The sequence below is a fragment of the Vanellus vanellus genome (assembly GCF_965231255.1).
Source record: "Vanellus vanellus genome assembly, chromosome: 2".
Lineage (NCBI taxonomy): Eukaryota > Metazoa > Chordata > Aves > Charadriiformes > Charadriidae > Vanellus > Vanellus vanellus.
The window spans coordinates 49,395,986-49,408,576 of NC_138906.1; the positions used below are offsets into that span (position 1 = coordinate 49,395,986).

The following is a 12,591-nucleotide window of genomic DNA, read 5'->3' on the forward strand; positions in this document are numbered from 1 at the left end:
GAAAAGAAGTATTTCGAAAGAAGAAAGCACCAAAAAGCATTGCAGGGTTAGTGAATGTTTGGTAGCATGAAGCCTCACACTGTGGCCACATGATGGCACCATAATCTTAAGAACTGAGAGAAGTGTGTGCACAAGTCTACTGGAATTGTTATAGGTTAGCTCTTCGGTCACGAGGACAGGTCCTAAACACACTAAAAACTTTTGTATGCTTATTTATTTTAAAAACACTTCAAATTAGTCCTCTAGGGTCAGAGTGAATTGTGTGAGATGGTGCTTTTCCCATCTGTAAAAAATAAACAAACACAAATGTAATAACAATCGAAATAGCATATTTATTATTAGATTATTAGTGACAAGCAGTTAAGAACACTGGAGTTATCCTGATAGATAGATTCTGTGTTATTTGATGATGCTGGTTCTTAGTCCACTTGTAAAGCCCTGAATTTGTCCTGCCTGCTCTTTCAGCATCATAGCAACCTGTTACGAAGAGGAATTTCTCTTCCTTTTTCATTCTTCTGGGCTATTTTAAGAAAAAAGGGGGGTGGAGAGGAAAACAATCAAAAAGCCTAACACACAAAAGTTAACCGACTTTAATGGATTGTATAATACAAAATATTATTACCATCTATTGGCAGAGTCCTTAATTGAATGCACCAGCAGTGCTACCAAGTACTGTGTTTTCTGTTATCTCCTTTAATGTGGATTACACTTCAGTACAGTAGCTGACATCTGGCATGTTCTCATTCGCTGAAGTGTGTTTCCTTCTTGGTGAAGTGATAGCAACTCTTGATAAGCTGCTCATCCACTGGGCCATTAATCTTTAAGTTCCACCTCTTCCCTTCAGAAGCTGCTTGTCGCTTGGAAAGATCCATGCTGTAGAAGAGAACACTGCAAAGGATTGGGGCTGCTTTTTGACATGCCTCTCAGAAAGCTTGTCAGTGTGGTTGTGCACATTTGGTTGTTGTGTTTTGCTCCTGCATGGCTGGTCAGGATACATACCTTGATGCCTGGCATCAAAGCCCTCCATAGAAAGTAACTTCTTAACGGCAAGGTGTCTTAGGGGCCAAATGAAAGTCCTTGTCAAGAGCAGAATAAAATATAAAAATATTTTCATAAATGTATGCTAGAAAGAAGAAAAAAAACCAACAGCCTATCTAGACGTTGCTGCCTGCAGCTTCCTATCTCTTTAAATGCGTGTATTTGTTGGTTTATGCTGAAATTACCTAATTTCTGCTTATACCGATATAGTTACCCGTGTTAAAAGCATATACAAAGTCCAGACAACAACTAATGCACAGGATCTTAAAAAAGAGCATGCAGCTGAAAATCTTGTAAATTAGAAGGTGTAGTATACTTTTGTCATACTTCCTATGTGGATGTAGTCCAAAAGTGATCCTTAATATGACAAAACTGAGTATCTTAAAACAAGTGGTTTGATAAGCAAAGATTTCCCTATTTCACTTCCGTCTTTCACAAACACTTGGCAATGTAAAATCTCTTTGAGGCTGTTTGAAACATTTACTTCTTTGAAAATATTATTTAAAAGGCTAGCTAGAGCAGAAACAGAAATTGCCCTGCTGGATAAGAATAGCAATCAATGTATTCACTTTTAATTTCCTGTCTCCAGAGTTGTCTAAAACCATATATCTTAGGGGAAATATAAGAAGTGCTAGAAGGTACAATTTGGCCTAAATCAATTAATAGTGTCATCATGGTATGATCTTAATCACATTAGTATCCCCATATTTATTTCATCTTTTCGTTGTGTTCAAGTGTTTTGGGTGATCTGAGCTTTAAGGGGAAGCCTAGTCATATTTGACCATTTAACTAATTATGGAAGCTTTTGGTCTCTGTAAAACTCCTAAATGGCAAGAGAAACCATTATCATAGCCCCCAAATGATACCTGCTTCTGAAACAAAAAAAGAGATATTCTGTGCCCTTGACTCTGTAGAACAGTGAATATCTTTACTTATTCATATGTTTTGATAACTTAAATGTCTATAGCATATGCTTATCTCTAAAAACATCTGGGTCAACCCTGTTCAGAAATTGTTTTCACACCTCTAATGCTGCTGTGGTTTTGCAGCCATTACAACTGCATTCATTTTGTATTTTAAAGTTTTTCTCTTATGTAGGCTACAAAAATGGCAAGCAAAATCACTGCACTAAAAACCTAAAACTGTTGACTCATCATCCACATTTGATCGAACCTGGTTAAAGCTCCGTGTGCAATACTTTATTTTTAAAATATTGTAAACAAATTGTTTTTCTGATCACTGATAAGTTTGTTATATTAGCTTTTTAGTACAAATGGCATATAAAACAGCAGTTGATTAAAAGAGCATTCTGAAATATCAAAGTCTCAAGTCACTTCGATATCAACACCTAACACCTAGTTAAAACTATCATGAGAAAGATCCAAGAGGTTGGTACTCAACCATATGCAAAGGGAAATATTTATTGAAATATCAGAGTCTCTTCTAAATGTATAAAATTCTCCCATACCCCTTGTAAAGATTCTGTATCACAGACCTCAGTAATTTAGCATTATTTACAAAGATACACAATCAGACTTGTAAAACATGTGACTGAGACTGAGTTTAAATGAGTGAGATATCTTGTGTAAGGTGCAGTCCAGAGATGTTTCCATAGAACTGGTGTCAATTTCTAACCTCTAGTTCACTTCAAAAAATTGATTTATGAGCCTGCTAGCTTAGGCCCTCAGCCTTTGTGTGGGTTTGGGCCCTGTAGCTCTAAAATATGCTTTTACATTCACAAGAAAAGAGAGCACTTCTTTTTCCCAGCAGAATCCCATGTTAGCATATCTAGGTAGCTAATTTGACGCATCCTTTTCATTTATGTACAAATACCCAAATGTATGAGAAAATACAAGCTTTGGTAAATATGTATTCTGTGATCTTCTGCAGCTGCCTTACAGCCAATATCCAGGACAGATTCTGCAGGCTTTCATCACAGACTTGATTTCACAAAAGTCAATTCCACTTTTTCGCTAGACACAATTTACAATGCAGCAGAAACTTCTTGTTCTCCAGTAGATTGTGTGTAGGTGGAGCTAGCCCGTTCAGCTGTGTCAACATAGAAAACGGGACAGTATTTAGAGAAGTGGAATGCAATCTGCTTTCGGAAAAAGCTATGAAGATACTTCCTAAATTTTTCTCCAGCGAAGGCATAAATTACAGGGTTGATACAACAGTGGATCATTGAGATTGTTTCTGTCACTTGGGTTGCTTTGTGCAGTTGACCACTGCCTTCACAAGTAGTAATGGAAAACAGACCTTGAAAATCACGCAAGAGAATACAAATGTTATATGGTGCCCAGAACAAAAAGTAGACAATCATGATGATAAAAATAAGCCTGACTGCTTTATGTTTCTTCTCATTCCTACATTGCAGTAATGTCTTTATAATTTGTGTGTAGCTGCAGATCATAATTAACATTGGAATAATAAGTCCCAGGATATTCATTTTTAAGGTCAGGAATTGCTTCCATACATTTCTCTGCTCTGATGGATAATGAGCACTGCAAGTGTAACGTGAATTTTCCTTTTGAGTTTTGTGAAATACTATGCCAGGAACAGAAGCAAAAATAGCAACAGCCCAAGTGACAGCGCTGGTGAGGATGCCGTAGGTAACTGTTCTAGCTTTTAAAGCAAACACTGCATGCACTATGGCCAGATATCGGTCTAGGGTCAACAGGATTATGAAAAAGATGCCGCTGTAGAAGCCAAGAAGGTAGAAACCTGAGAGAATTCTACAAAGCGCCTCCCCAAAAATCCAGTCGTGAACAGCGTAATAAGCCCAAAAAGGGAGAGAAAATATAAACAGCAAATCAGAAATTGCCAAATTGAGCAGGTAGATGTCAGTCATACTCTTCAGTCTCTTGTATTTTACCAAGATCAGGACAACAAGCATGTTGCCGGTGAAACCAAATATCACCACCAAAGAATAAAGTGGTGGCAAAAGTTTTGCTGCAAAGTGCTTTTCCTCAGTTCCCGGGCATGGTGTTGAATCGCTGTAGTCGAATTCTGTTGTCAGTGACCAATCGCCTAAGTCCATGGTTTGGTTTTCCATGGTGTGTTGGTCTGGAAAGGAAGAAAAGGATGTTAAACTAGAGGAAACTGCACACTCAGCAGTAAGGGGAATGAAACGCTGATGTCCTGAGGTAACTGGCAGATGAAGTTGCTAAGCCACTAGCCATCATATTTGAGGAGTTGTGGCAGTCTGGTGAGGTTCCTGCTCACTGGAAAAGGGGAAACATAACCCCTATTTTCAGAAAGGGAAATAAGGAAGACCCAGGGAACTACAGGCCAGTCAGTCTCACCTCTGTGCCTGGCAAGATCATGGAGCAGATCCTCCTGGAAACTCTGCTGAGGCATGTAGAAAACAAGGAGGTGATTGGTGACAGCCAGCATGGCTTCACCAAGGGCAAGTCATGCCTGACAAATTTGGTGGCCTTCTACAAAGGGGTTACAGCAGCAGTGGACAAGGGAAGATCAACTGATGTCATCTACTTGGACTTGTGCAAAGTGTTTGACACTGTCCCACACGATATCCTGGACTCTAAATTGAAGAGACATGGATTTGACAAATGGACCACTCGGTGGATAAAGAACCGGCTGGACGGTCGCACTCAAAAAGTTGCAGTCAACGGCTCGATGTCCAAGTGGAGAGCAGTGACAAGTGGCGTTCCTCAGGGGTCGGTACTGGGACCTGTACTGTTCAACATTTTTGTCAGCGACATGGACAGTGGGGTCGAGTGTACCCTCAGCAAGTTTGCCCATGATACCAAGCTGTTTGGTGAGGTAGACACGCTGGAGGGGAGGGATGCCATCTAGAGGGACCTGGACAGGCTGGAGAGGTGGGCCCAAGCCAACCTCATGCAGTTCAACAAGGCCAAGTGCAAGGTCCTACATCTGGGTTGGGGCAATATCAAGCACAAATACAGGTTCGGCGGGGAATGTCTGGAGAGCAGCCCTGAGGAGAAGGACCTGGGTGTGCTGATTGACGAGAATCTCAACACGAGCCAGCAGTGTGCGATCGCAGCCCAGAAGGCCAACCGTATCCTGGGCTGCATCAAAAGAAGTGTGGCCAGCAGGACAAAGGAGGTGATTCTGCCCCTCTGCTCCACTCTCATGAGACCCCACCTGGAGTACTGCATCCAGCTCTGGAGTCCCCAACATAAGAAGGACATGGACCTGCTGGAACGTGTCCAGAGGAGAGCCACGAGGATGATCCGAGGGCTGGAGCACCTCTCCTATGAGGGGAGGCTGAAAGAGTTGGGGCTGTTCATCCTGGAGAAGAGAAGGCTCCGAGGAGATCTTATTGTGGCCTTCCACTAGCTAAAGGGGGCCTACAGGAGAGCTGGGGAAGAACTTTTTACTAGGGCATGTAGCGATAGGACAAGGGGGAATGGCTTTAAACAGGAAGAGGGCAGGTTCAGATGAAACATTAGGAAGTTTTTCGCTTTGAGGGTGGTATGACACTGGAACAAGTTGCCCAGAGAGGTTGTTGAGGCCCCATCCCTGGAGGTGTTCAAGGCCAGGCTGGACGTGGGCTTGGGCAACCTGGTCTAGTGGGAGGTGTCCCTGCCTATGGCAGGGGGGTTGGAACTCAATGATCTTCAAGGTCATTTCCAAACTAAACCATTCTATGATTCTCTGATTCTATGTCCTCAGCTGGAATGCTTTTTGCTGTTGAGCACATCAGTTTTACTATGCCAAGGTATGGAAGCAAAATGAAGTTGCAGAGCTCCCAGGAAACCCATCTATATACCTGTGAAGTCACATTGCTGCATATTGCAAGTGTCCTGCATGTCATTTCGTATGTGTTTGCTATCTGGCGCATTTGTCCTCCTCAGTAGAGCCTGCCAGGTGCCTGACCCAACCGGGAGCAGAGGAATGATGAATTTAATCTAAGCAGTGGGTAGTTTGGTGCTGTTGTGCTCAGCAGTGGCTTTCCAAAGGGGTGGAGCAAGCCAGCAAGGCAGCAACAGGAAAGCACAGTGGCTGGCACACAGAGCGTAGCCGTGCTTGTCCTTGGGACCTGGCCACCTGCTCATTGTGCAGGTCTGTACTGTAGCACTTGCTCAAGGAGGACCAGGCCCTGGCAAGGTGTAAACTGGTGCCTGCAAAGGCGCTGTGACATGGTGTCATCGTTTAGGCCGAATAGGCCATCGGGTGAGGAACAGATGCTCCCTCACACCCCAAAGAGAGAGGCAGAGGAGGGAAAAAGAGACCTATGAGTTCAAAAGGAACTAAACTACTGTAATGAAATATTAATAATAAAATAAGAAGAAAATAATGAAATATATTAGTAATCGTTTCAAGCTCCTAGGATGACAGTCACATCACCGGCTGCCACTGTGGAAGTCCCAGACTGGACTCAGTGACAGATGGGAACTGGATACCCGATCTGGATTCAGGATTCGGATCAAAGGCAGGTGAACAGACAGAGTCCTCCTTGGACACTGGCCACTGAAGAAAGAGAGGGCTTAACCTTTGATCCCTCAGCTTTTATAATGAGCATGAGGAAGGTAGGATGGAATACCCTGTTGGTCGCTTTTGGGTCACCTGTCCTGTCCACTCCTCCCCACAGGTGCAACCCCTCTACGCTTTTCCGTTTCCAACCCTCCAACAAGGCAAATAACATAGTTGCCCTTGGGTGTTATAGCAATAAGTATAAGCAAGAGCCTCTCTGCGTACCATGCCTTGGCATCAGCTATAAACATAGGCCTTATCACTCAGAGCAGACAGTGTCTGCACAATATACTGCCAATTTCAGTAGTTAGAAGAGGCCGAGCTAATAAGCGAAGTTACTGAACAAAATTGGTCCTGTTTTACCTCAAAGCAGAACACATGGGTAAAACAAACTGACTGCCTTTACTTCTGCTTGTTCATGACTTCTTGGGAGCCTTAATGCCTGTGGGAATTGAGGTCACTGGAGGTGTAGAGATGGCCTTTGCACAGCACTAAACATACCCACCTGCTGGGCCTGCTGTCCTGGGTGTTGCAGAGCAGCAAGTCGGCAGTGTTGGTCTGGGTTAAAATGGCAAACGCTGTGTCCTTTACAGAGTGTGGGTCAGGCGTAGGCCATGGAAGCGTTCTGCTCTTGGGTAGCTCTAGAGTGAAAACGGTGCGCAGTGCTGTAGAAAGAAGAGATAGGCAAACACCTTGGCAAACGGCATAAAAGATGACAGTTGCTATCAGTTTGGCCTATAACACTTATATCTGTTGTGGCATCTTCCCATCAATTGAAAGACCTCCCCAGTGCTCAGGGTGAAAGAAGTTTTGATTCCTTGTTTCAGTAGCTGTTTAGCAGCCAATATTCAGGAACTCAAAAGTTGATACTGGCTCAGTGTGTTGGAGGGGGCACAAAGGTAAAAGGCAAATATGGCCATCGCTATGAGTGTGCACTAACAATTTTTCATGTGTAGCAGTTGTTTGATATTGTCCTTCATCCTTTGTTAGTTGGTGTTTCCAGTGAGGTGAGATAGTAATTGAGGAAGTGCAAGGGTTGCCCAAACTCTCAGTCCCTCCAGCTTTGGTTTGGGGACTGTTGGTGGGACTGGGCTTCCCTTGCAAGGAGTCATGACCTGGGAGGTAAGTGTGCAGCAGAGCTGTGAAAGCCCTCAGGCAAGTTTTATTATAGTGGGAGCAGGTAAAGGCTTCTGACTTTGATGTCAGACCTTCCTGTTGCCAAACCCTCCCTCTTTCCCAAGTCCCTGGTAAGACTGTGAGCTAGATGCAGAAGTGTAACTTTGTCTAATTTGGTCTGAAAAGCTGAGGAGATCTGCCTTCTCACAGACCCCTGGGGAAAATGGAAGAATTCCTGTGAGAATCCAGGAAGGGAATTTTGTGAAAATGGGTGTCAGAGGGTCCAAGTGTGCTTCCTGGCCGCTTAGTGGTTGGTGCATTTGGTAGCCACTCAAATAGAACTATTTGCTGTCTGGTAAAAGTGCCGCTCTTTCTTCCTGTGTCATTGTGACTGCTTTTGTCAGGCACTTCATGGCAGATTGGTGGCTGTTCATAGCAGGTTGATGTTTTTGAAATCTGCGTTTTCCTGGGAATTTGATGCCTTGACAAAGGCAATTTGATGTTCTCTTGACAAAGGCAACCAACTGCTCCCAACACAGAATACTTCAGGTAGCATGTCTGCCCCAACTTCCTCTGTGATCCCTGACCACTCACGTAGTGCAGCAATGTTTGCTCCTTTCCTGCTTCAGCCCTGCCATGCAGGGCTATTTTTTCAATAGCAGGGTCTAACCCGTGTGATTGCAGACATCTTTTGCAGAAACCACATTCTCAAAAGCACCACTTCATTCTCTTGGCACTTGAGTTCTGCAAGACTAAATGTAACTGAAGAAACTCAGCCCATGGCTGGAGTGACACAGAGGCAGGCTCCCGGACTGCTTTTTGGTAGAAGCTCATAGTGGCCCATTCTAAGCTGTAGCCTGTGAAATCCCCAAAGTGTCTCTTTGTGTCTCTCTATACAAAACTGTTCAGATGAAATGATTGTTTTCTGCTGTAAGCACAGATTGCTCAAAATTCTAATGTACTTATCTTAATTTTTGTCAAGGTGGTTAATTTAGCTAAACCTAAGCTGAGGTCTTGGGGAAGGGAATGGTTGCTAGGTCTTTGACCATTTTCCAGTCACCTTAAAATGAGAATCTGAGTCTCTCCTGAGCTGCCAGCTCTTGATGGAGATTCTTATGCTGCATAGTGCAGATATGAATTTGCCTAAAAAAGGAGGAAGTTTATTGGAGCAAAATCTGCACCTTGTAAACAACAAGAGGTGTTCCTTTTTCCTACCCCTTCCCCAAGTTCTTCCTGAGTCTGGCTGTCAACCCTGCTCCTAACAATATCACGGAATCACAAAGTTTTCAGAGTTGGAAGGGACCTCTAGAGATCATCTAGTCCAACTCCCCTGCCAAAACAGGATTGCCTAGAGCACATTACTCAGGACTGCATCCAGGCGGGTCTTGAAAATCTCCAGAGAAGGGGACTCCACAACCTCCCTGGGCAGCCTGTGCCAGTGCTCTGTCACCCTCACCGTAAAGAAGTTTTTCCGTGTATTTGAACGGAACTTCCTATGTTCTAACTTGTGCCCATTGCCCCTCATCCTGTCACTGGGAACCATTGAAAAGAGCCTGGCTCCATCCTCCTTCAACCCACCCTTTAGATGCTATTAAGTATTAATAAGGTCTCCTCTCAGCCTTCTCTTCTCCAGGCTAGAGAGTCCCAGCTCTTTGAGCCTTTCCTCATAAGGAAGATGCTCCAATCCCAAATATCAAGATGAGAACATTACTTTGGTATGTTGAGTATGGCATGAAGTTTTTCTTCTGCGGGAGAAGGAGTAACAGAAAATTGGCAAGTTTTCACATTTTGGGTCTCATCTTTGCCTAGATACAAATTCTTGGGGAGAAAATAAGTGCAGGCAGACTCCTCAAAGACCAGCTTTCAGAAAACTCTGGCTATCTCTGTGAAACGGGTTTTTATCCGTAGCTGTACTAGCTACATAGTTATTACAATACTGAGATAATGGTTTTGTTAGTAAGGGAAGTGGCTGCGGCTCAGGTGTATGGACAGTAAATAAGTTGATTTTAAAGTAAGGATTTATATTTCTTAAATACTTTCAGCAACTCTTTTAGAAAAAAACCCAACCACTTTATAAAACACTCTTTAGTCCAAAACATTAATTTCTTCTTTTTCAAAACATGACAAGACTTGGGCCCTACGCAAATATTTAGTATTCCCTTCAGCTAGATCTGCTAGATCTACATTGCATGCCTGACACTACAAGTCCCTGGTTCTGCATGTAGTTAAATATCCCCATTTCCGATGTGTCAGTCAGCCATGCTGTTCACTGGGATTATGGGATGAGGGACTGGCTACAACACAGCGCCAGACCCAGCACACCCTGTCTTGATCATTTTGCACCTGCGTGATGCTCATGCATAAACATGGGTATGAAAAACACCTGGGTCATAAACCCAGAGTGGGATTTGATGAGCATGTGATTGATAGGATTCATGCAAATACTGTTTCTGTCGCCAAAAAGGCCAATGGAATCCTGGGCTGCATAGGGAAGAGTGTTGCCAGTAGGTCGAGGGAGGTCATTCTCCCCCTCTACTCTGCACTGGTGAGGCCATAACTGGAATACTGTGTCCAGTTTTGGGCTCCCCAGTTCAAGAGGGACAGGGAACTGCTGGAGCGAGTCCAGCGAAGAGCAACTAAGATGATTAAGGGCTTGGAGCATCTGCCTTATGAGGAAAGGCTGAGAGAGCTGGGACTCTTTAGCCTGGAGAAGAGAAGGCTGAGGGGAGACCTTATTATGGCATACAAGTATCTAAAGGGTGGGTTGAAGGAAGATGGAGCCAGGCTCTTTTCAATGGTTCCAAGTGACAGGACGAGGGGCAATGGGCACAAGTTAGAACACAGGAAGTTCCGTTCAAATACACGGAAACAGTTCTTTACGGTGAGGGTGACAGAGCACTGGAACAGACTGCCCAGGGAGGTTGTGGAGTCCCCTTCCCTGGAGATTTTCAAGACCCGCCTGGATGCAGTCCTGAGTAATGTGCTCTAGGCAATCCTGTTTTAGCAGGGGAGTTGGACTAGATGATCTCTAGAGGTCCCTTCCAACTCTGATGATTCTGTGATTCTGTGATTCTGTGATTCTATGGTTTGGGCTGGGCTGGCCACTAAAACGAACGACAGGTGCACTCTTTTACTTCTCTCCCCTTCAGAGAAGGGAGAGCATCTCCCTTCAGGGAGAGAAGGTTGAGAGAGAGACTTATAAGTTTAAAAGAAACTAAACTACTTTAATGAAATGTTAATAATAAAATAATAAAAATAAAATAATGAAATATGTACAATATATACATAACCAGTATCAAGCTCCCAAGATGACAGTCACGTCACTGGCAGGTGCTAGGAAAGTCCCAGACTGGACACAGCGACGGACGGGAGCTGCACTCAGGAACTGGGTTCAGGAATGCATGGATCGGGATCAATGGTAGACGAACAGAGTCCTTCTTGAACACCAGACACTGAAGAAAGAGGGCTGACCCTTTGATCCCTCAGCTTTTATACTGAGCATGAGGCAGATGGGATGGAATACCCTGTTGGTCAGTTTTGGGTCACCTGTCCTGTCCGCTCCTCCCCGCAGGTGTGACCCCTCTACGCTTTTCCACTTCCGACCCTTCAGCGGGGCATATAACAAAGTTAGTTGACCTTGGTTGTCATAGCAATAAGTATAAGCAAGAGCCTCTCTGCATACCATTCCTTGGTATAAATTATAAACAATCAGGTCTTACCACTCTGGAAGTGGATACTACCAGAAAAATATGCCATTCATTTCAGAGTAGAGTAGAGTTAGTTAGAAGAGGCGTAACTGAAAAGTAGAATTATTGAGCAGAACATTGCATCTGTTTTAACTCAAAATGCTGCCTTGATAATATTGCAGTAATTCTTTTCACGACAGCTCCTTCTTCCTGCTAACTGCTATCTCAGTGCCTTCCCTCCTTTTCCTCTGCCTTCTTGTAATGACAACCACATCTTCCTTGCATCTTATCTTCTTCCTTTCAACCCTTAAATGCATGCTTAAATTGTGGTCTTTCCACTGCATGGTTCCTTCCGCTAACAGCCCCCTTCCTCTAGCCTAGCCTTTGCTTCAGAAGTCTCTGCAAAAGTACTTACTACCCTGAATTGTGTATAGTATACAGCACATGCTGACAATGGAAACTACGGGTACTAATTTGGAAACCAGAAAAAGGAATTTTAAGTGGTTTTGTGCTTTATCCTGTAATTTCACTGTTTTAGGAAACAGTGTTGGCCACTGGCTAGAATGCTTCACTGGGTTAATTGGACTGGTTTGTTTACCTAATTAGAGATATATGACTGGGCTTATGTTTCCTGATCATTAGGAAAAAAACCCAAAGATAATCTGGAAGATCTCTGAAGAAAGAATATTTAAAAAAGAGATCAATATTATTTTGAATACAGTTTAGATAAATATAATATTTCTAGAAATCCGCAGTCTGCTATACAAATTCTGTTACTCTGTTTGAGACTAGCAGTTATGCAGTTTTCAAGATAAAAACTCTCCATAGAAAAGCTGAGCAAACGCTTGTCACTGCTTCATACTCAGTTTCAGGTCAGAGCTCTCTGTTTTTAATGATGCAAAGATTTTATTAAAGTGAGTTTCAGTTCATTTGCACAGTGCTATAAAATGGTAACAATTAAAAAGGTGCAGTAAACAGAGGTAAAATGCTAAGCTATGCTGCATGTAAATAGGTTTTGCATGTAAATAGGGTGTTTAAAATACAACATCAGATTTTCTGTAGTCATCCTGTGAGAAGAATAATTACTCTTCACTCAAATAAGCTGTTTTGTCTTTGCAGTAACAGTTTTAAAGTCCAGATTTCCATCATTATATATCATCTTCAGAGAAAAAATCAGAGGCATAGTCCATTATATTTCTTACTCAGATCAATCTCTAGAGTTTTATTTCTTTGCTCTCGTGGATCCTCTGCTCACGTCTTCCAGCAGTTCTGTCCTTTAAAAATACTGTAT

At 43.1% G+C, this 12,591-nt stretch overlaps 1 protein-coding gene across 1 annotated transcript; it reads right to left on the reverse strand.

The window, feature by feature from the left end:
* Positions 1-3,022: 3,022 nt before the first annotated feature.
* On the reverse strand, positions 3,023-4,104 carry LOC309669207 (C-C chemokine receptor type 5-like; the record flags this gene model as incomplete). The annotated part of the gene is made up of 1 exon (XM_082479810.1): positions 3,023-4,104. The coding sequence occupies exon 1, from the start codon at positions 4,091-4,093 to the stop codon at positions 3,023-3,025; it is 1,071 nt and encodes a 356-aa protein (XP_082335936.1). The 5' UTR covers positions 4,094-4,104.
* Positions 4,105-12,591: the final 8,487 nt, after the last annotated feature.